Raw genomic sequence first — 21,077 nt, forward strand, 5'->3', positions numbered from 1 at the left:
AGTCGATCCATTGTACTGTCGACTCTAAAACTTTGCTTATTAACCGAACAAGCGCTGGAATCTTTTCATCTTCAATTAGGAACGCTAATGTAAGAAACTTTTACTTATTTTTGTTGTTTATTTTCCATTTTCAATTTGAATACCATCTTTTAGCTGTGGGAGCTTTCTTGAAATAAAATGCATAAAGAATTTTAAAAATAATATAGAGGTTGTCGTAGTGCAGGGACGTAAGCGTGCGGCTGCAAGCGTGATGGTCGTGGGTTCAATTCCCACTCGGGAAATTAAATATTTTAATATTTTCATTTCATATTTATTTTTCTTTTATTTTATTTTTCATTCGTATCTTGAAGAGTATACAGTTACACCATCGTGCCCCTGCGTAATATAAAAGTTACCTCAAGCTTTTTCACATCTATAAGCAGAGACAGTGTTAATCTAAGTTCAAGTAATTTGGACGTGTTTGTGTGTCGTAACCTAACGCCGCACTGCTTAGCAGAAGAAATGAAAGCAATTCATTTCCCCAAATGGGGAACGAATCCACGATCACCTTGTTGAAGATATACAAGACGTTTTGATACGCCACGATAACTTCAACCATTATATAACATTAATGTAATAAGCCATATATATTATAAATATTCATATTTCAAAGATATAAATCTTAATATAATTACACTTAGAGATTTCAGAGCGTACGTTGAGATCGAGTTCACGTTAATGACTGTATTACGGCTGTTTATTATGTAAGTTGCGTGTTTGTTTCAAGGTGAAGCTTAACTAGGCTTTGACCTCTTTGATAAGAACATATTATGTATATTTATATTAATATGTGTATAAGGCCAGTCGTGGCGCAAGGGCTCAAGTGTGAGACTGTTAACGCGATAGGTTGTGGGTTCGATTCTCACTTGAGGAAATTAATCGATCTAGTAACGTTAAGTTCTGCCAGTCAATTTGAATTTGAATTCAGAATCTTAAGGCAAGATCGTCATACTCTAGAAAACATCCACCACCATCTCTACAAAAAATCCACCAATAGGTATCTACTACACAGATAATGTATAAGAAAATAAATGATTAAATCGGAATGTTTTACCCTCAAGTTAACATAGATAGGCAAAATAATGTATAACATTTAAAAGATTGTGCAGCGTTGAGATCCTCTACTCAACTCACAATGTCTCAAAAAATTGTAGTCGGGAACTGAATGTCTTAACACTAAGTATCCCTTATCTAACCTGCTACCTGCTAGAATAAAATACTTGAAAAAAATTAAGATAGGATTATAAATTAAGAAAATAAAAGTCAACTTTATTATAGTAACTCTTTACAGATGCTGCACAGTAAGATTTAAACAAACACAAAGCTGGAAGATAAACTATAATATAATTTTAGAGCTATTCTGCTCTGTGTTGAGTCACGCTTGCGAACTTTGCTTATTAACAAAAGAAGAAATCTTTTCATCTTCCTTTAGGAATATTGGGGGAAAAGGAAATCTTTATTTTTCTTATACTTAGTACGTTAATAGTTTAACTTAATTGAAATAAGTATTACTTACTAAGTGTTTAATAACATTATAAAAGTGTCAAGCTTATGATTTCTCTCGAACGTTAAGACACTTCGTTTTCCGTCCGAATTAGAGACACTACGTATTGAGTGGCAAATTAAATTAAATTTAATTTAATTTAATCAACTCTTCGGCACCCTTTAATATAAATTATTTCAAATATACTTAAATTATCGAAAAACAACAGTAATTTATTATCATTTTTTAATATACGAATCTAAAATATCGATAAAAGTTTGCTACAAATCCTAATGTAAAACAAAATGATGAATGCCTTAACTTTTTGAAGCAATTTATCAATCTAATAAATGAAATGTATTGGAATATTGAAAAAATGTCAAATATGTTATTATTTAGTCTTAATATAGCAATTGTTATGCCATAATGGCTACTTACTTATAATATAAATGTGGTTAGATATAGTAAAATGTAAAATTCTAAAAATGTAAATTTCACAGGAAAGTAAAATTCCGTTTATAATTATTAAAAAAAAGTAAAAAAAAATTTTAAGTTAAACGGTTTTATATTGCAGATAAATGTACTAAAAGCTAAAAAATAATTTCATAGAAATTATGATTACTAAAATTTAATCGTGGGGCACGTCCAATATCTACAATTGAAAGACATAGCGTGAGACTTCACCCACCTAGTGGTAAGTAGCAAGTGTCCCCACGATTTTATTTTAGTAATCATAATTTCTATGAAATTATTTTTTAGCTTTTAGTACATTTATCTGCAATATAAAACCGTTTAACTTAAAATTTTTTTTTACTTTTTTATTTTTAAGTTTTTAGTTTTTATTTCTCATGCTATTCAATTCGTTGAAATGAGGCTCGATGTCTCATTATTGCAAGGTTAATGGAGAATGTTACGAACGACCCCCCCAGAGGTCCAATAGAGGGACAAGGCTATGTACAACAAGATGTGCCTGAATCTTGAGGGGAAAACGCTAACGACATATCATTTTTATCCACCTAGTGCTATACAGTTCTCGGCGCGCTTTTACCTTTTACCTTGGGTGGTACCCCTAGCGACGTATCATTTTTAGGCACCCTATAGCCACACAGTCCTCGACAGGATACCAGATCTTGACTTAGGTGGGAGATTCATATTGTAATTGTGTATAGTATACTGTATTATACTTACCAAGCCCTTTATTTTGATACCCATATTGATGGGATTGAAAACTACATTATCCGCCATTTTGTAGCAGTGGCCATCTTTGATTTTGATTTTGTATAGTGCACTGAATTCTACTTGACAAGCCCTTTCATTTGATACCCATATTGATGGGATCGAAAAAACTAACTTGTCCGCCATCTTGTAGCGGCGGCCATCTTGGATTTTGATTTTGTATAGTCCACTGAATTCTGCTTGGACAAGCCCTTTCATTTGATATCCATATTGATGGAATTGAAAAAAACTAAGTTGTCCGCCATCTTGTAGCGGCGGCCATCTTGGATTCACAATAATATTGAATATGGATAATTGTATTGTCACCAGAATCAAAGGCGTATACCAAATTTCAGATCAATCGGTTAACGGGAATAGGGTTAAATTTCAATTACTAAATTTGACCCAAACAAACAAATAAATAAACAAACGGGGTGAGCTAAATAAAACCGTTTAAAAAAACAATCTCCTTGTTGTACCAGAGAAGAGAATTGAAAATAATTTAAATGTAACTATGTTCCTAGTGCGGATTAATCACTGCGCCATGATAACTTTAAAATTAGCTTGAATATGAAAATAGTGATAAAAATCCTTAACCCAGCAATGAGGAATGGTAGTTACTTAACACTAGGTTCCCAGGTTTCTTCTGCCTACTTGCTATGTGCGGGATATATCTCTTCTTTAGTAGAGAAAGTGCAGCATTGGGTTCCACGATTCATCACTAAAAATTGGGCGGAAATTGGAAAAAACGATTGTAAAACTTACATTTTTAGACATTAAAGGATACTGTTATACCTTAAACATGTACGTAGCATGTCAACACTATGTAATTTCTCCGTTCTCATAAACTTATCACTATACAAAATTGACACGAAGTTTGAGAGATCGTCACAAGAGATTTGAGGTTGTCGCTTACTTAGTTCAAGAAATCTGAACCGCTCTATTCAAATGAATGTCACCCTAGTTGGGAAGCTCAAAGTTCATAGCATTAATCATTAGTGTTAGTATCTACTGCTTAGAGAATGCTGTATAGGGTGTTAATTTTAAACTTTTATATATTATGTTTTTGCTAATATGGTTAGTATGTAAAATATGTTATATTTTAGTAATTTTACGGGTTCAGCTGCTTAGAATCTTAGATTTATACAATCCCAATAAAATCTTAAACTTAACATATATTATTTTTATTTTTCTGTTAACTGTATTTTTGTATTTCTTCTTCTGTCTGTGTGCAATAAAGTATATTCTATTCTATTCTATTTATAAATTAATTTTCAATAGTATACATATCATATATATATTTATATCCTGTAAATGACATGTTTATCGCGAGAGCTGTTTGTACTGAGAGGAATTCGGTTTTAAGGTTTTAGTGTGATATAAGCGCAGCGCTATGTTCCGCTATTCAACAGGCAAAGTCTCGTAAGCAAGGTGGAATGTGGAGAACGGAATGTCTCAACATTTGAATCCTCTGCGTACACTGAAAAAGCATAAGGCTGTTTTATTTACATTTTATGTAAGCTAAAGAAATTGGACAGTACGAAAGAGAAAAGGCGTGTTTGTATAATTATGTTCTGAAATTAATACTAATTTAAACGTATAAGAGTATAATACACGAATTTATTTGAAAAAACTAAATATTAATAATTAGAAAAAAAATCTTTGATAAGCTCTCGACATAATACAAGTTCTGTATCTGTACATTGGACTGACCTTTACAGGAATCAGAACATCTGAACGACATTATAGCTAGATCTCATACGTGTGGTATTTCAATGAATAAATTACACTACCGTAGCTTATATATTGTATATATGAGGTATATTAGTTGATTGGTTGACCTTAGACAGCACAGTATCGAACATATCATGGTCTCTCTGGAAGGTCATGCAAAAATGAGGACCTCCTTCTCCGCTAGAATCCGTGATAGCGTCTTCAGTGGAGAAACTCAACACCTTGCTTTATCTTACTAAATCAAGGAACTAAAAATATATTTTTTTCCAGTGGAGTTCCAGCCCACTATTTTGTTTTACGTTTATAACTATCCTATTAAGCCACGATGGCCTCAAATTCATTTTTATACTAATAAAAACCAAACAAGATCCCTGAAATTAGTATATTATTGAAGTAATTTAAATATGTTTAAAAAAACTGTACTTTTCTTACGTAAACAAATTAAAAATATTTATTACAACAGTTGTACAGACTGTGTGTCACGAACGAATGTGGTGAATAAAGTCGTCATGTAATCCAAAGCTCTTGACATTTTGCCCTCTTTACTTAAGGGGAACAGAATTAGTTCTCTGTTACGTTAAAATGATTATAATAAAAAAAATATAAAGAAAATTTTTGTATTGTGTTACAATGCGCAATAAATAATATATTATTGCTATATAGTAGTTAGATGCCATTAGAGCATCAAACTATGAACGTGATGGTTGTAGATTCGATTCCCGCTCGCAGATGAATGAATCGGAGATGTATTCAATGTTTGTCAGTTTAAATATATCATAATGTTTAAAATTTGTTTTTATATTGAAATTATTAAATTATTTTGATATAAAAATTAATATCTAACTTAAGACAACAAATCATAATGTAATAACGTAGTCATTTCTTTTAATAATTTCAGTAATATGATATGCAAATGTACGTATAATTGCTACACACATACATACATACGAGTACTTGTATATAACTACTACTTGTGATATCTTGAATCTAATCTGTTAATGGAGTAACACGGAAGCAACCCTTGGTTTCTATTCAATAAGGAAACCGATTTTAAGAAAGGGTTGACTCATTATATTATATTATACACTATATATCACAATATACTTATATACCTATATAAAAAGTAGACCTAAAATAGTGATGTTTACATAAGAATTTCTTAAATCTATACTAATATAATAAAGCGGAAGAGTTTGTTTGTTTGTTTGTTTGTTTGTTTGTTTGAACGCAAAGATCTCTGGATCTACTGGTCCGATTTTCATTGTTTTTGTTTTGTATGAAAGCTACATTCTTCAGAAGTGCTATAGGCTATATAACATTACAGTACACATATGAACTAATATATTTTAAAGTACTTTCTAATTTGACATGCAATTTATTCTGCCATGTTAATAACAACCGTCGCGTCGCTACGCAACCGTTACCGCGACATTTTAATACTCATCCTTATGAAAATAAATATAATAGTCACTCTTAACATTTCATCTAGATTGAAATTATAGTTTACTATATAACATTCTAATAAATAATCAAGGAGATGTCACTGATTCGAAATGACCTAACCTTCGGGCGGCACAGTATGACCGACGCGACGCGAACGGGCAGATGACGTTGATGGTTTTATAAATTTTCATACATTTTCGAACTATTGTAAATGTTTATGTAATTATTTGCTGTTTATAATTAATTTAAGCTACACTTTGGTTCTCTTCTTATTTTATTTGATATAGCCCGCTAAAATTATCCTACTTAATAGAGAGAAATGTTTAGTTATTTCGTAGAGTCGATATCTATGTACGCACGCACGAAAAACTTTAGGTACTTTTTCTAATATTAAGAGTACTTATCCTTTAGTTACTTTTAATCCTTTTGTTGGTTCATTTCAATAACTCAGATATTTTTTTCTAATAATGTGTATCTACTTATTATTCTTTTTGATTTTAATAATCAAGCTTATATTTTCTTACTAATTCTATTGAAAATTGAAAATAATTTCCTGAATATATTTAATAAATATTCTTATAGTTGAAGCAGGCGTAGCCGCGTCCGGGTCCACTAGTATATTATAATTTGCAAAGAGTAAAAAATAGTAAGTATATATTTTTTGATGTCTTGGTGTAGATAAATGAGACCACATTTGCTCACTTGGATAAGACTAAACACGGCGTTGAGTGCCGTCATGCTTCAGTAGTCCAATAAATAAAAGTCTGAGATATATTTCCATACAGATCTCATGGATATAAGAGCACTAATTTTGATATTAAAGTAAAAGAGCGACATACACATAAAGCAGATTAAAATTTGCTATTACCGATACTTTTTCTTTCTATTTAGAATTAGTCGTATTCGTACTAAAAGCTGTTTTATATTAAAAAATAGACTACCTAATATCTTAACACAATTTTTATATGACTATTAGTAGAACGAAATAAAACTCCAAAATAAGTTTTTTAATTAAAGAAATAAGAAATAAGTTTCATTCGTAAAAGGCGTCGAAAATCGAAAGACATAAATAAAACAATTCAGTTATTTACATTAGCTCGGTCGTGGTTCGAGGCGGAATGATTCCCCAGTGCAAGTCGCGATCGATGGTCTCCCTCAGGCCGCAGTGGATAATTACTTGACAAGGTATAAGGGAATTTTAACAGGTTTTATAGGTTTGACTTTAAATATCTTTTATTTTTTATGTTCTATTTAAAGAATAAGATAAAGTAATATATAGAAGGTCAGCTTCACGTTGCATCTCGCACGCAGCAGGGTAGGCAGAGGGAACCTAGTGATAAGACACTCCGCTCCCTACTTTCTGCTGAATTTTGGAGGCATTGCGTGTTGAGTAGCAGAACTCAAGCCACGCTTCGCCTCGACACCAGAGCGAAGAAATGGAAATATAAACGTATATAAATATTTCACTTCCTCGAGTGGGGATCGAACCCACAATCGTCGCGTTACAGTCACACCCTTGTGCCGCTGCGCCACTACAGCCTAATATATAGATAGTCATTTTAAAAATATATAAAATCGTTGTTCTAGATACTGATTGGTTTAATTTGTTTTTCTTTACTCGCTCATTAGGTATCTTCTTTTATATAATTTGTTCTTATTTTTTTACAGAATAATGTAAGATAGTTAAGTGTTAGTACATATCATTGTCAACCTTCTTTATGGATATTGTACGCTAACGCAAATATTATAAAAAAACACGATTCCATTTACCTTTTCTAATATTAATTTTGAACATCAAATAAAAACGTACCAACATGGTTGAGAACCTCCTCCTTTTTGAAGTCGATAAACAAACACAAGTATTTAATTTGACTGAAAATACAAACAGATTTCCAAGTTAATTACTACAAAGCATTTCACTTAAAAATATTTTTATATCATGTTACAGGCAGAAGTTGTTTGAGTATGTGTAATTTTCACTAACAAAAATATAAAATTTATAATGTTAAAATACTTTCATTTTATTAAGCAAATATATATGGTAACGATACTTTGAGCTTTATGAATGCTTTCACTTTTCATCTAATGTAATCACAACATTTTCGTTTGTATATACGAATATATATGTATATGTATATGTAAATTATATATAGAAAGATATACATAGGTAACTGGTATATCCTTAGCCGTCTACATCAAATAGAGCCGGTAATATTAATAAAGTATATTGTAACAGCGTTGCCAGATTTTATCTAAGGCAAAAGCGATATTTTTATGTCTAGAATTATTAGTAACTTATTAAAAAATAAATAAATATAAAAAGAAATCCTCTAAGTGCGTGGAATAATTAACAAAAAGCGGGACCATGTTTGTCTCGCTCGGGACATAAAAAATTTGGACTACAAGTCGGGGCGTCCCGCTAATACCGTCTGGCAGCGCTGACATGATGTTATATAACATAGAGAATTAAGGACAGCCGTGCCCTGCGCGCAGGGGCTCAAGCGTGCGAGTGTTTACGCGAAAACGCGAAAGGATGTGGGTTCGATTCCCCCTCTAGAAAATGAAATATGAAATTTTCATTTCTGCGATCTCGTAAAGTCATAAGTCGGTGAAACCCTGTTGTTCAGACACCCGGTCGGTTTGTCTCACAACATAGCTTAGAAGTCACTGTTTTATTTCATAATTTAAAAGTATTATTATCTTTTACTGCTCCTTTGTTTTTACGTCCAAAACTTTTAAGTATAAATTTTAAATGAAGACATTAATTGATACTAGGAATTCTTACCAAAAAATAAGTATGCTGTAATTCCACCATATTTTATATGAATATATGTACAGTTCTTGCATTTTAATACATTCATTAAGCTTTTTGCGGAAAACCAACCGTATTCATTACTGCACTCTCCTATATACTCGTATGTGCCGCAAAATTATACTTTAAAATGAATATGTGAAGTAAAATAAGGTGGTTACATAATATATGAAATATTATATTTCTCGCCAAAATTAAGTGTTTCAGTTAAACTGATCGTAATAATCCACTTCACAAATTTCAGGCAACTTAAAATTTATACGAGTATATGTACAAATTTCTTTACATTTTGTTGGTATTTTTCGCAATTCACGGAGTAGGTAGAAAGAAAATGATGATATTATGTCACTTGTATCTCCACTTTTCGTCGTTTCTATAACTATAGATTGTAGGTTTGCAGATTCTTTTTAATAAGGTTTTGTTTAATAGAAGCAGAAAGAACATATTATTTTTAAGCTTTACGCTATTACGCACATAGCAGAGGGAACCTGGTAACCTAGTGTTAAGAGACTCCGTTCTCATTAAGACACTACCTTTCCTTACTTTTCAATGAACTATGGAGGCATTGTGTGTTGAGTGGCGGAACGCCGAGACCGGCGAGCGAGAAAATGAAATTATTAAATATTTCAGGTCGTCGAGTGGGAATCGAATCCACAACCTATCGCACTTAAAGTCGCACGCTTGTACCCCAGTTGTTTTACCAGAGGGGTATAATAGAAAAAAATCATCCTTTATGATAGGGAATAAAACCTGCAACCATTGCAATCACAATCACTGCGCCACGATAACCTTAATCCAAGAAAGACATTATATAATTATACTATATTAACATATAAAATACGTATATTTATATAGGCTAACATATGTTTATATAGTAGTTGAAATGGCAAATCATACTGACATAACACAATATCCACTTAACTACCCACGTATAGAATTGTTGCTGGAAACTGATGTAGCTATTATACTCGGTAAGCTTCGTAGCGTTCTAGATTGTTGTCTAAGCCTTGTATTTACATATAACATTTAAATAAATTAAATTATATTGCAAGTGATTTGTATGTTTGTTTGTTTGTACTTGAGTAGTTTCGTTTTTAGATTTTGTTGTTACGATAGTGTTAGCGGGTTGGTTTCCAAATATGAAGAGATTAATGTTGAGAATTTAAATATCTTACATAATTTATAATATTAAAATTAAATCGTAATTAAAATGTAATGAAATTTAGATAAGTAACAACTAAATAACAACTTTCTTTATAGATTTACGTTGTAACCAGCACATAATAAGGTAGGCAGAGGGGATCTGGGAACCTGGTATTGAAACACACCGTTCTCATTAAGATACTTCCATACTTCCATACTTTCCGCCGAATTACCAAAGTGAAAAATTAAAATATTCAACATTTCAATACAACAATTAAAAAAGAAAGAACCAAAAATCCAGCAATAAGAAAAAAATAATGTTCAATAACACGTAGATTTAAATTTTGCTTACGTTTGAAAATTTACATCAGTTTTCAATACATTTTAATTGGCTTATTTATCCAAGCATCCTCTTATATTCATTTTTAATGTTGATACTATGCTACAATTTGAATAATTAAAAATGTTTTTAATAAAAGCGAAATTCGAGCTTCTCAAACAATGGACCATTATTTTATTTTTAACTCTTTATTTTTATTTTTAAGCGTTTGAATATTATTTAAATACGTACCTATATAGATCACAATAAGCAAATATATATATATATGGGTCTTACAAAACTACTTTTTTTAAATAAAAGTTTCCTTTTTTATTTTCAATTTCCAGGCATTGCGTGTATTGCAATGCCGTGATTTGTCTTGTGGCCGGAGCGAGGAAATGAAAATACTTTATTTTCCAAAGTGGAAATCGAACCCAAACTCGTTTCGCTTACAGCCAGATGTTGCACCACGTCTGCTTATTTTATAATTGTTTTATACTATAATATATTTGTAGGTATAGACTGTCCACCGGAACCTCCACAGTATTCAACTGTGGTAGCGAAATCGGAAACGAAGAATTCCACCAGCTGTCACAGCCTCGCGCGGTCCCACTCCCCCACCTCGCCGTCTACACCACACGAGCTACCAGTAAGTTTGAAATAGTATATAATTATTATTATATAGTAATATATTATTTTTATTATGTAAACTTATATATTTTTTAATTTTATATATAAATAACTGTTGCTATGTATTTATTAAATTTTATTAAGATTGTGACATTATTGTAATAAATTTTATTTGTTAAAATATTTTTTTTATTTATCCCATCTAAAACATTTACTTGAAAATGATTTGTGTTTTACGTTATATTTTACAATCTTCTTTACAAAATATAACGTAAATTCCTAACTTGATATTAATTTGCAATTATGTTCAAGCACATAAATTTCTTAAAACTGAGTTATGTATTATCATTTTAGTATTAACATTTTTTTTATATTTTTGAGGTTCTGTCCTTTTATTATTTACAGAGTTAGATTGATTTTTACTTTTGTATATATTTTTTTTTCTTATTATTATAAGATTGACAAAGCAAAAGAAATATAACTTCTTTTCTATTACGGGTAGAATATTGTAGTACAAATTAAATATATTTTCAAAGTTTATCAAACCACTGAATTGTATAAAACATTTAATCTTTCTGTTATTATACATTAGCTACTCCTCACAATATTATTTTATAATAAGAGTACAACAAAGAAAAAATAACTTTTATTCTATCATTAATATATAAACAATCATTGAAATCAACATAGATAGCATAAAACCAGAACATATTATTCAAAACACTGACATACTACCCATAGATTGTTGTGGATTAGAAGCGGAGCGGACGAAAACAAAACAAGAGTAGACAGATTTAGAACACTGTTTCAGAAAGCATTCCGTCGTGGCATTCACATTTGATTAGCGGTTACTTGTCTGTATGCATATAAGCCAGCTGTATTTTAATTGGCTTTTAGCTTTTTTTTGGCTTCACGTTGTATTCTGCTTAGCAGGGTAGGCAGAGGGAACCTGGGAACCTATCGTCTAAGATACTCCGTAACTCCGTTTCCATATTTCTGTTGAAATTTTAGGGCATTGTATATTGAGTGACAGGACTCGAAGCAGTGCTTTGCCTCGTCACCAGAGTGAAGAAAAAGAAAATATTAAATATTAAATATTTGACTACCCCGAGTGGCAATCGAACCCACAACCGTCGCGGTTACAGTCGTACGTTTCGATGTGCCAGTTAAAAATATTTTTTTCTTTTACAAAATTTTTATTAAATGGATATTGCGCTCTTATAAATTGTTTATTGATTGAGTCCACTCGTGTGAGGGGTACCAACATAGAACTGTAAATGCAACAGGTTAAGGGTTCGATTCCCACTCGAAGAAATGAATTATATATTATATCATTTCATCGCTCTGGCGTCGGGGACAAACGCGACGTTGAGCTCCGCCACTCAACACGCAAAACGTCCGGAATTCAGCGGAATGTGAGCAGCGGAGTGTCTTAAAACTAGGTTCCCTCTGCCTGTCCTGATACACGCGGGATACAGCGTGAAAATTTAAATCAAAGAGTATGAATATGAGAGAAGATCCTATCAGGTCTATGGTCTAAGTTCACTAATCCTAGTTCACCAATCGCTGAACTATAAACATATTTAAAATATTTGGATATCGTCAAATCTATCACCCCTCTTTTTATACGACAACAGCATATTTATCTCGAAATATGGCTATTATTTTTCTTATCTAGCACAATAGGTATACCATTTGAGCACAAAGATGCACTCATGGAACACAACGAGAATAGGCAGATTTAGGGCATTGTTTCAGAACAATCGCGCATTTCTTGGCCTGCATTCATAGTTTTGTATGTTTAGTAAGTATGTATTAGGTGTTTTACTATTTTATGGACTGGGTAGAAAAATTATATTAAAAGAAAATTGAACATTCATTATTTGTATAATTTGTATTCTTTCTAGTTTAGTGACTATTACTTTAAATTTGTACCTTAAATTAGATATATACGTTTATTGAGCATAATAGAACAGGTTGTTGGACTAGCATTAGCTCAGACAGAGCTTGAGATTGAAATATCTCTCTTTTTAGCCAAGTGACTGAAAAGTAATAATGTTCCCCTTTTTTTTTCTTTCTTATTAGAACTTTAAAAGGAGTTTATGTTTTGCCAAAACATTTTTATACGCGGGCTTATATATAGTCTAAAATTTGTATAGATAAATTCTACAGTAATATTCGACAGAGAAAAAATCCACGTGCCAGTGGTCTGTGTGAATGGATTTCCCACCAATAAAAAAGATTAAAGCCGTCTAGCTAGAATTTTCTAGCTTCATGTTGAATTGTCGCTTAATCAGGTAGACGAGCAATGGATCAGTATTTTGTACTTACATACAAAAATACAATTACGAAGCTTATAAGATATATCGAATGCTTAAAATTCTAAACTTTTATTTTTTCAAATTATGTCAACGAATGCGAGCATTCGTATTCTATTTTGAGGCCAGTCGTGGCGCAGATGCACAAAGTGTGCTGCAAAATCGACTGGTTATGGGTTCGATCCCCAGTCGAGGAAATGAAATATTTATTTATATTTATATTTTCATTTCTTCGCTCTGGTGTTGAAGTAGAGCGCGGCGTTGACTTCGGCCATTCAACACGCAAGACCTCCAAAATTCGGCGGAAAATGGAGAACGGAGTGTCTTAACACTAGGTTCCCTCTACATACCCTGTTGTTTGCGATATACAGAGTGAAGCTGATTTATTCTATATAAACTACTTGACTTTATTTGGCCTTAATGAAATAATATAATATTCAAAGGTTAAAAAAAAAACAAATAAAACTAAAATGCTATAAAATAAACTAAGTATAATTCATATAAAATTTCCTTTAAATACAATGGAGAAATAACATACTAATATATAAATGGAGATAGATAATGATATAATAGATATAATACAATTTTCATTACATACTTTAGAATCATAATTATTTTATAAAAATATTAACTAAACATTTTATTTCAGAATGAACGTCAAAACGGCACTTTAAGATCACATCGAGAAGTAGTAACGACGCGAACGCCGTTACTCGCCGCCCATCAAGAGAGCTGTGTTTAACTAAATTAAATATATTATGTAAATAATTTTATACTAAAACAGGATTTACGTAATTTTAAAATTATTATTTATATATTTTTTTAGATATAGATAGATATTATTATGAAAATTTTTGTTTCTAAGAATTTATTAGAATAATTTTAAATTTAAAACTAATAGTGAATTCAATAGATGTGTTGAAAAATTAAATTATTTATATTTTGTTTTATAATTAATTATTTACTATAAAGAACTATTTAAAGTCCACGATGTATTTTTGGAAAGTTGCCCAAATTGTAAATAAAATTCGACTAAAAGTCGATTTTGTTGTAAAAAATATTATATAGGTTTAGATAATATTAGATTAATTCTTCAAATGATTGACGTGAATCATCGACTTAGTAGTAAAATTACTTATAAAATTTAAATTTTATTTTATTCTTATTTAATTCAATTATTGACCAATTTAAACAAAAAAAATACTAAATTAATTATTTAGCATGCTTAAAATAATAAACATGACATGAGCAATGCGGACCGAAGGGGAGCGCACAATTTAGTCAAATCAATCCTCAATTACTGTAAGAACGAACCGTTAGGGCTAGCAAAGAAACCTTAAAACACCCAACTGTATTTGACAATCTGAAAAAAAAAAATTGATTATTCAGTTTTTTAAAAGAATGAAAATAATAATATAATTTAAATTACACATCTATATGAATCAAAACTATAATTTTGCAAAGTTCAATAGCGTTACTAAATTTAGTCTTGTGAGGACTCCAGTTGCAATTAGTTTTATTATATGCTTAAATCCACTTGGGTTCGTGCTGTGACAGACCGACACGCCAGCCTATAGCTACTTCTCTTCGTGTTGCTCTATAATTAATTTTTGTTATTAGAATAGTTATAATTTATACTTTTTATAGTTATTTTAGCACTGCTATGACTGAATGTAAATAAAATAACGTCCCACTAAGTTTTATTACGAATATAAAAAATACATATTCATATTATTTATCAATCTCTAAAATATTCGTACCATTCAACTTATCATTCGTCTTTGTAAATAATAATCAATGAAAACTATTAAAATTAGGCTAAATTATTTGTAATACATTTGAAGCATTGAAAGACACAATTAATTTTATTGAAATAAATGAAATGACAAGTGGTTTAATGAAAACGTAACAATAACTATTTTCTATTGTATAAAAATGTGAAATGAGTGATATATTAATAATTTTGTGGCCTGATGTTGAAAGAGTCGATATATTTTATTTAGAGATTATTTATTTTGGTCAGCTTGTTATAAAAAAATACAAAATAATCATGTTTTTTTTCGCTATATGCAAAATAATAAGCCACATTATGTGTGTGTATTTTTTATTTAAATGAAAACTATATTTCACAAATTAAATAATAATTGATATGTATATATATTTTTTATTACAACATTATATTGGCATTTTGAATATGAGGCCACATAATTATTTTTTTAGGCATTATTATATTTTGTAATTTTACTCCTAATTTCCGCTTATCTAGACCTCACCAACGGAAATCAGTCGCGCAAATACACTCCACCGAAACAAATGGAAAAACTTTTGTTAATCATCATTCAAAGTTTACAGACAGACAAATTCCAGATGCGCCTTTACGCATTTTACTTTTGATACAATTTTTTTCTTTGTAAAAGTTATAAGATATAATTAAATTTGTTATTAGATAATATGTAATTAATGTACAAAATTATGAATAAACAGAAATAAATAGTAAATAAGGAGTCATTCTATAGCGTTGCAACAGTTAAGCCCAATGATGAATTTATTATTAAAATTTTCCAAATTTTCAATATTTTGTTTTCAATAATTAAATGATTACGCAAAACAAATATATAAAATTTGAAAAATATTTAGCAGCACTTGAAAATAAAGTTAATTATTATTCGTTATTAAATAGTGCTATATTATTTTAAAATCTTTGATATATTGACCGTGTGCAAGTATTTAATGAATGACACGATTGTTGTAATAAAAGGAAACTGTTTTTTATTAATATTTGACTTATATATACATATTGTATAATGTGTAAATCGCAGTGTAAAGACTTGCAATTTTCTCACTCGTCTCGTCGTTTTATGATCTATATTTTTTTTCGAATAGATTCTTTATTTTATAATAATATTCTAAAAAGAACAATTACGTGTAGGTTACATTGTGAAATATCGGCAGACAACTAACAAAGGGGGATTTATCCAAATAATAGAATAATATTTTTTTTATTATTTTTCAAAAAATATAAATCAACTTTTGACTTAGGAGATATCTATTTCTTTTGTATAAAAACTGTAAAATGGTTATTCCCTTTTGATAGTGAGGTATCTATCGATAGTAATAAATTGCTCATGTAATTTTTTAATATGAATTTATTAATCTATGGGTGCACTAAATGATGTTCAATTGTAAGTTGTAACTAAATTGAAATAAATTATGAAATGATTTTAAAAGAACTATGCAGTTTTATTATAATATTATTTCAGCTTAATTAATTCACTTGTTGGTGCATGGATGCATTTTGGATTAATTTATTTTTCTCTCATCTATAAAATTACAAAAGCTACCCTTTTTTATTGACTAGGCAATGACTACGACTTTCAGTTTCATAACCAATCATGAAAAAAAAAATTACAGTCAAGTGTAATTTTTTTTTTGAAACAGTTTACCCTACCATAAGAAGTTCATTATTTCAATAATTTGGCATATAAAATAAAAAAAAACACTTTAAAATAAAGTTACCGTTAAACTATGTAATAAATTACATATTATTATGTAATATTATGTAAGGATACATACATTTTATTTTAAGATACCATTAACTGATAGATCGAAACTAAGTAAATACACGCAAGTAAACAATATAAATTTTAACGAAAGAATGAAACGATACTGATTAAAACGTTGCTACATTTATATTCAGGGTCATTCGAAATATCGATGTTTAGAACAACACGCGATATTAGTAAAGTGCTGTAAACGATTTTTTTTGTTTCATATTATTAAGTCTTTAGTTAAATATTATCAAAGTAATCATTAAGTAGCAATATGGAAACATAGAGACTATATATTTATCAGCTTAATTCTTCTTAAACACGTGGCAGTAATTGTATTACTATATATTCCAGTTTCAAGTAAATTCTGAAGACACTGTATGTTGATTGGCGGTACTAAACGCCGCCCTTTGTCTCGTTACCAGATCGAGGCTATGAAATTATTATATATTTAATATCCTCGATATGGTAACCGAATCCACAACCTGTTGCGCTTGCAGTCACATATTCCAATAATCGTGTGTCGAATTAATGTTTTAAAAAGGTAAAGTAAAGTATATTTAGTGTTCTACCCGCCAGTTTCATTCTCTCAGCTCAGCTCCAGCAGAATTGAACATTTTTTTTTTTATTTCTTCAACACTTCCGGAAACATAACACATTTGCCACAAAACCATATAACAAACCATTTAAAACATAGCCTCAGCTAAAAAAAGGTATTCCATCCAAAAAATTCCATCATCATTCACATCCAACAATAATTACATTCAATTTTATTCTGGAAAGGAGAAAAATGTCACTCATAAATAACCTTAGTATCTAAAGGTATTGTGTGGAGTGATGCAGGTCTGACGTATAACGTGTCCACGTAGACTGAGGCGTTAAGACCATTTGTTAAGCATTCAAAGCCCGACTATTTATCTTCACCATTGACTGGGTACTATCAATGTGGTGCGATTCTACGTCGATAAATCGTTGTAAATCAAGAGTGGGATGCAATTTGGTACTGTTATACATTAAGTTAGCATATATAAAGGTTTTACTCCAAATTAATATGATAACGCGTCAATTTCGTAGTTTTAAGCATCAAATTACACAAGTTTAAACTTAAAAGTTCAAGTTATGTTACAAATAAAAATAAATAAAATTGCTAAAATGGGTTAACAGTTAAAAAAAATATAAGACCTTGATTCAGACCACTAAGTCACGAGTTAAACTTTTATGGACTTAAACTGTAATGATATGTCAGTTCTTATATGCAATATGTAAATGGTTTTTGTATTTCGCGTGGTAATCGAACCGACCACCTGTCCTGTTTACAGTCGCTGCCTTTTGCCCATACGCCACGACTGGTCTCAAAACTGGCCATTTAAAATATGCCTACTTGTTTCCTAAATAAAGCACTATAAACAATTTTAACGCTCTTAAAAAGAATTTCCTTCATATTTTTCCTCTTAAAACAATATAATGTCAACTTGACTTTAAGAATTTGAGGAAACAAAAAAGAAGTTTATTAAATTTGCGACTTTAATGCGCGCCTCTCCTTACTTTTCATGCCATTATCACTTTGTAATTACACTTTTATATAAGTGGGAGCGAAGGACTTTCTGTAAATAATTGGTTTCTTAAAATTAATACTTTTATAATAAATAATATTTTATATTGAAAAATATTGTATCCTAAATTATATTAGCTAGCTTTTGGGTTCTTGGACTCTTTATACGGTTTGAATAGACATTCAAATAAATTGATTTTAGTTGTTTTAGTTTGTTATATTACTTTAATTTCACGTTGATATCAACAAGAAGATAACAATAAAAATAAGTGGCAACAAAATGAATTATTTAATATGTTATAATAAAAAATGAAAAAATATATTATGTACATGAGAGAATACATGATGTATTTATTTCCTGTCTATCGCCGCCCGCTATTAAATAGACCTCTCTCTTCAAAAGGGCCAACTATCCCAATTTTGGGCTTGCATTCAGTGACTGACAGACAACCGCCAGTTGAAGCTACTTGGTACTGGAACTACTTGGTACAAGATTTGCGAAATTCTTTATAAATTAATTTTTACTTTATTTATACATCATCTAAAATACGACACCTAATTTATATATTAAGTAGGGAAATATCATCTTTTTCCATACAAATACGAAATCCATAGCTAATAAAGAAAATGATTATGTATAATCTTCAAATTGCATGTCAAACTTTTAACGATATCCGTCGGATCCATAAAACAAAATCTAAAACAAACGAAGATAAATGAGCCGTTTCAAACCGTCGATGACAAAAGCAGGTATCGAAGCTCGAGATTGACAAAGTTTTATCGCAACGCGTCAGTCTATTAGAAATTATTATTAGTTGTGACTTTACAGCTTTTCTATAATATTTTAAACTATTCATTTAATATATAAAACTTTTACGTTACTGTGTGAATGACAGACAGTGCACAGATGAAAACATTGGATTTAGAAATTCTAACTTTGCATAGAGATGTTAAGAAGTGAATAGAATTTTCTTATTTAATTTCTACGGGATTTTTTTTTCAGCTTCACGCAAAAAGCATGCTTTGGTAATCTTGGTAACCGTAAAAATGAAAATATTAAAAAATAATAATTCGTTCCCCCTAGTGGTAAGTAACGTGGAACCCACAATTGTCACGTTACAACCACAAGCTTATGCTCCTCTATTCTTTCTTCACTGTTAATTTAAAGTTAGTATGAAAATAACTTACTACAAGAAAAAAATATATAAAAATTATGATTGCATAACAAAATATACCTTTCATTTGCAAATCAAGATGATCAATTGACCAGAAATCCTTTCTTCGGTTTCATTTTAATTTAAAGAAACATATCTTATGACGAAAACTCGACGTCTAACTTAACGACCTTACATTTGAACTTTATAATCGTTTAACGATACCAAAACCTTATAAATAGGTTACCTTTTAAACTAGAGCAAATATTGGTTACTCTTAATTTTAAGTAAAACATTACACTATTTCCTCATATATAAGGAAAAACACATTTAATAATATGTCACACAGCTCACACGTCCCAAAGTTGAGAACTTTTGTAATATGCCGCTCATTGTTCTCTCATTTGCGATGAGGCAGCTGATAATAATATGTATTAAGAGTATGTGTATACAATGTACATACAGACATTTATATATAATTATGTAATATTAGAAAGAATATTTGTTCAACTTTAGTATTATTTTATAAATTAATTAAAAAAAAAACGACTTCAAACAGTAAACTAAGAAGTAAAAAATACATTTATTAGAATAACGTGAAATGAATTTTGAAATACAGAACCCTAAAAATATGATATGTCTTTTTTTCTGTAAATTGGAAGTTAGAGAAATTAGCATCGTTACCTTCATCCTAATTCGAGACTGCGTGTTCATTGGGCATATTCTGTCTTACCAAAGTTCATTCCCCCAAGAAGAGGTCGAATCAACAACACCCGTCACATTTACAATCACGTTCTGTGCTGCGCCAGAACAGCCTAAATTTCATATTTCATGAGTACATTTAGGTTGCTATGCATAAGTTAGCGCAAGCTTATCAAAAATTCGCTACGAAAATTCTGTATTACAAAATATGTCATACATAGCTCTCATAAGGCAGGAACGATCTTTTTTGCCTTATTCTTTATTCATGTTTCTAACTAAAATATGTGATTTTTTTCCGTACTATTTGTGATTGTATAAATAGTAGTTCGTTGATTTAGTAACGTTGTGTTACCATTTCTTTTTGGCTTGGGTGGTGAGTTAAATGTTACTCAAAGGCGAGGCAAAAGTCAATTTTTTTTTTAATTTTTAAGCTTCACGCCATATTCTGCACATATCAGGGAATTCAAAGAAATCTAGGAATAAGGACACTTATTTCTGGTCGTGTTGCGTGTTAAGTGGTGGAAACTCAACGCCGCGCTTATCCTCGTAACCAGAGTGAAAAAATGAAAACTTTTGAACATTGTACAAATCCAATTATTCATATATAGTATGTACATTGATCTTTTTGCAATATGAACTTTTTAATAAGTATTTTCAATTTAACTTAACAGAACGCAGCGTTAAGTTCTGCATTCCTTCGCACTCGGCGTCATAAGGCACCATACGTATGTCTTCTCCCACAATGTAACATTTCTTTTGAATATTAGAACTGAACGACGATAATTATTATCATATATTAGCCTATAATATAAGACTTGTAATAATAAACAATTAATATATTTTTCTTACGAACTTGGATGTAATATTGTTAAGTGCATATTAATTTAATAGCTGTTACAAATGTATCAATTTGTCATTACTATCTAGGTGTATAATTTAAATAGCATGGTAATAGCTTAGCAGACAGAGGGAACTTTAGTGCTAA

At 30.3% G+C, this 21,077-nt stretch overlaps 1 protein-coding gene across 2 annotated transcripts in view; it reads left to right on the forward strand.

The window, feature by feature from the left end:
• LOC146529806 (contactin-5-like) overlaps positions 1-16,366 on the forward strand; it is a 200,261-nt gene extending 183,895 nt beyond the window's left edge. For both annotated transcript variants that reach the window (XM_085200105.1, XM_085200104.1), the window contains exons 16-17: positions 10,704-10,837; positions 13,786-16,366. In XM_085200105.1, coding sequence (XP_085056231.1) covers positions 10,704-10,837; positions 13,786-13,878 — 227 coding nt within the window. In that variant the 3' untranslated portion in view covers positions 13,879-16,366. The remainder of the gene's footprint in view (positions 1-10,703; positions 10,838-13,785) is intronic.
• Positions 16,367-21,077: the final 4,711 nt, after the last annotated feature.

The sequence above is a fragment of the Heliconius melpomene genome, chromosome 17, assembly GCF_056956725.1.
Source record: "Heliconius melpomene rosina isolate 202511_hmr_F chromosome 17, ASM5695672v1, whole genome shotgun sequence".
Lineage (NCBI taxonomy): Eukaryota > Metazoa > Arthropoda > Insecta > Lepidoptera > Nymphalidae > Heliconius > Heliconius melpomene.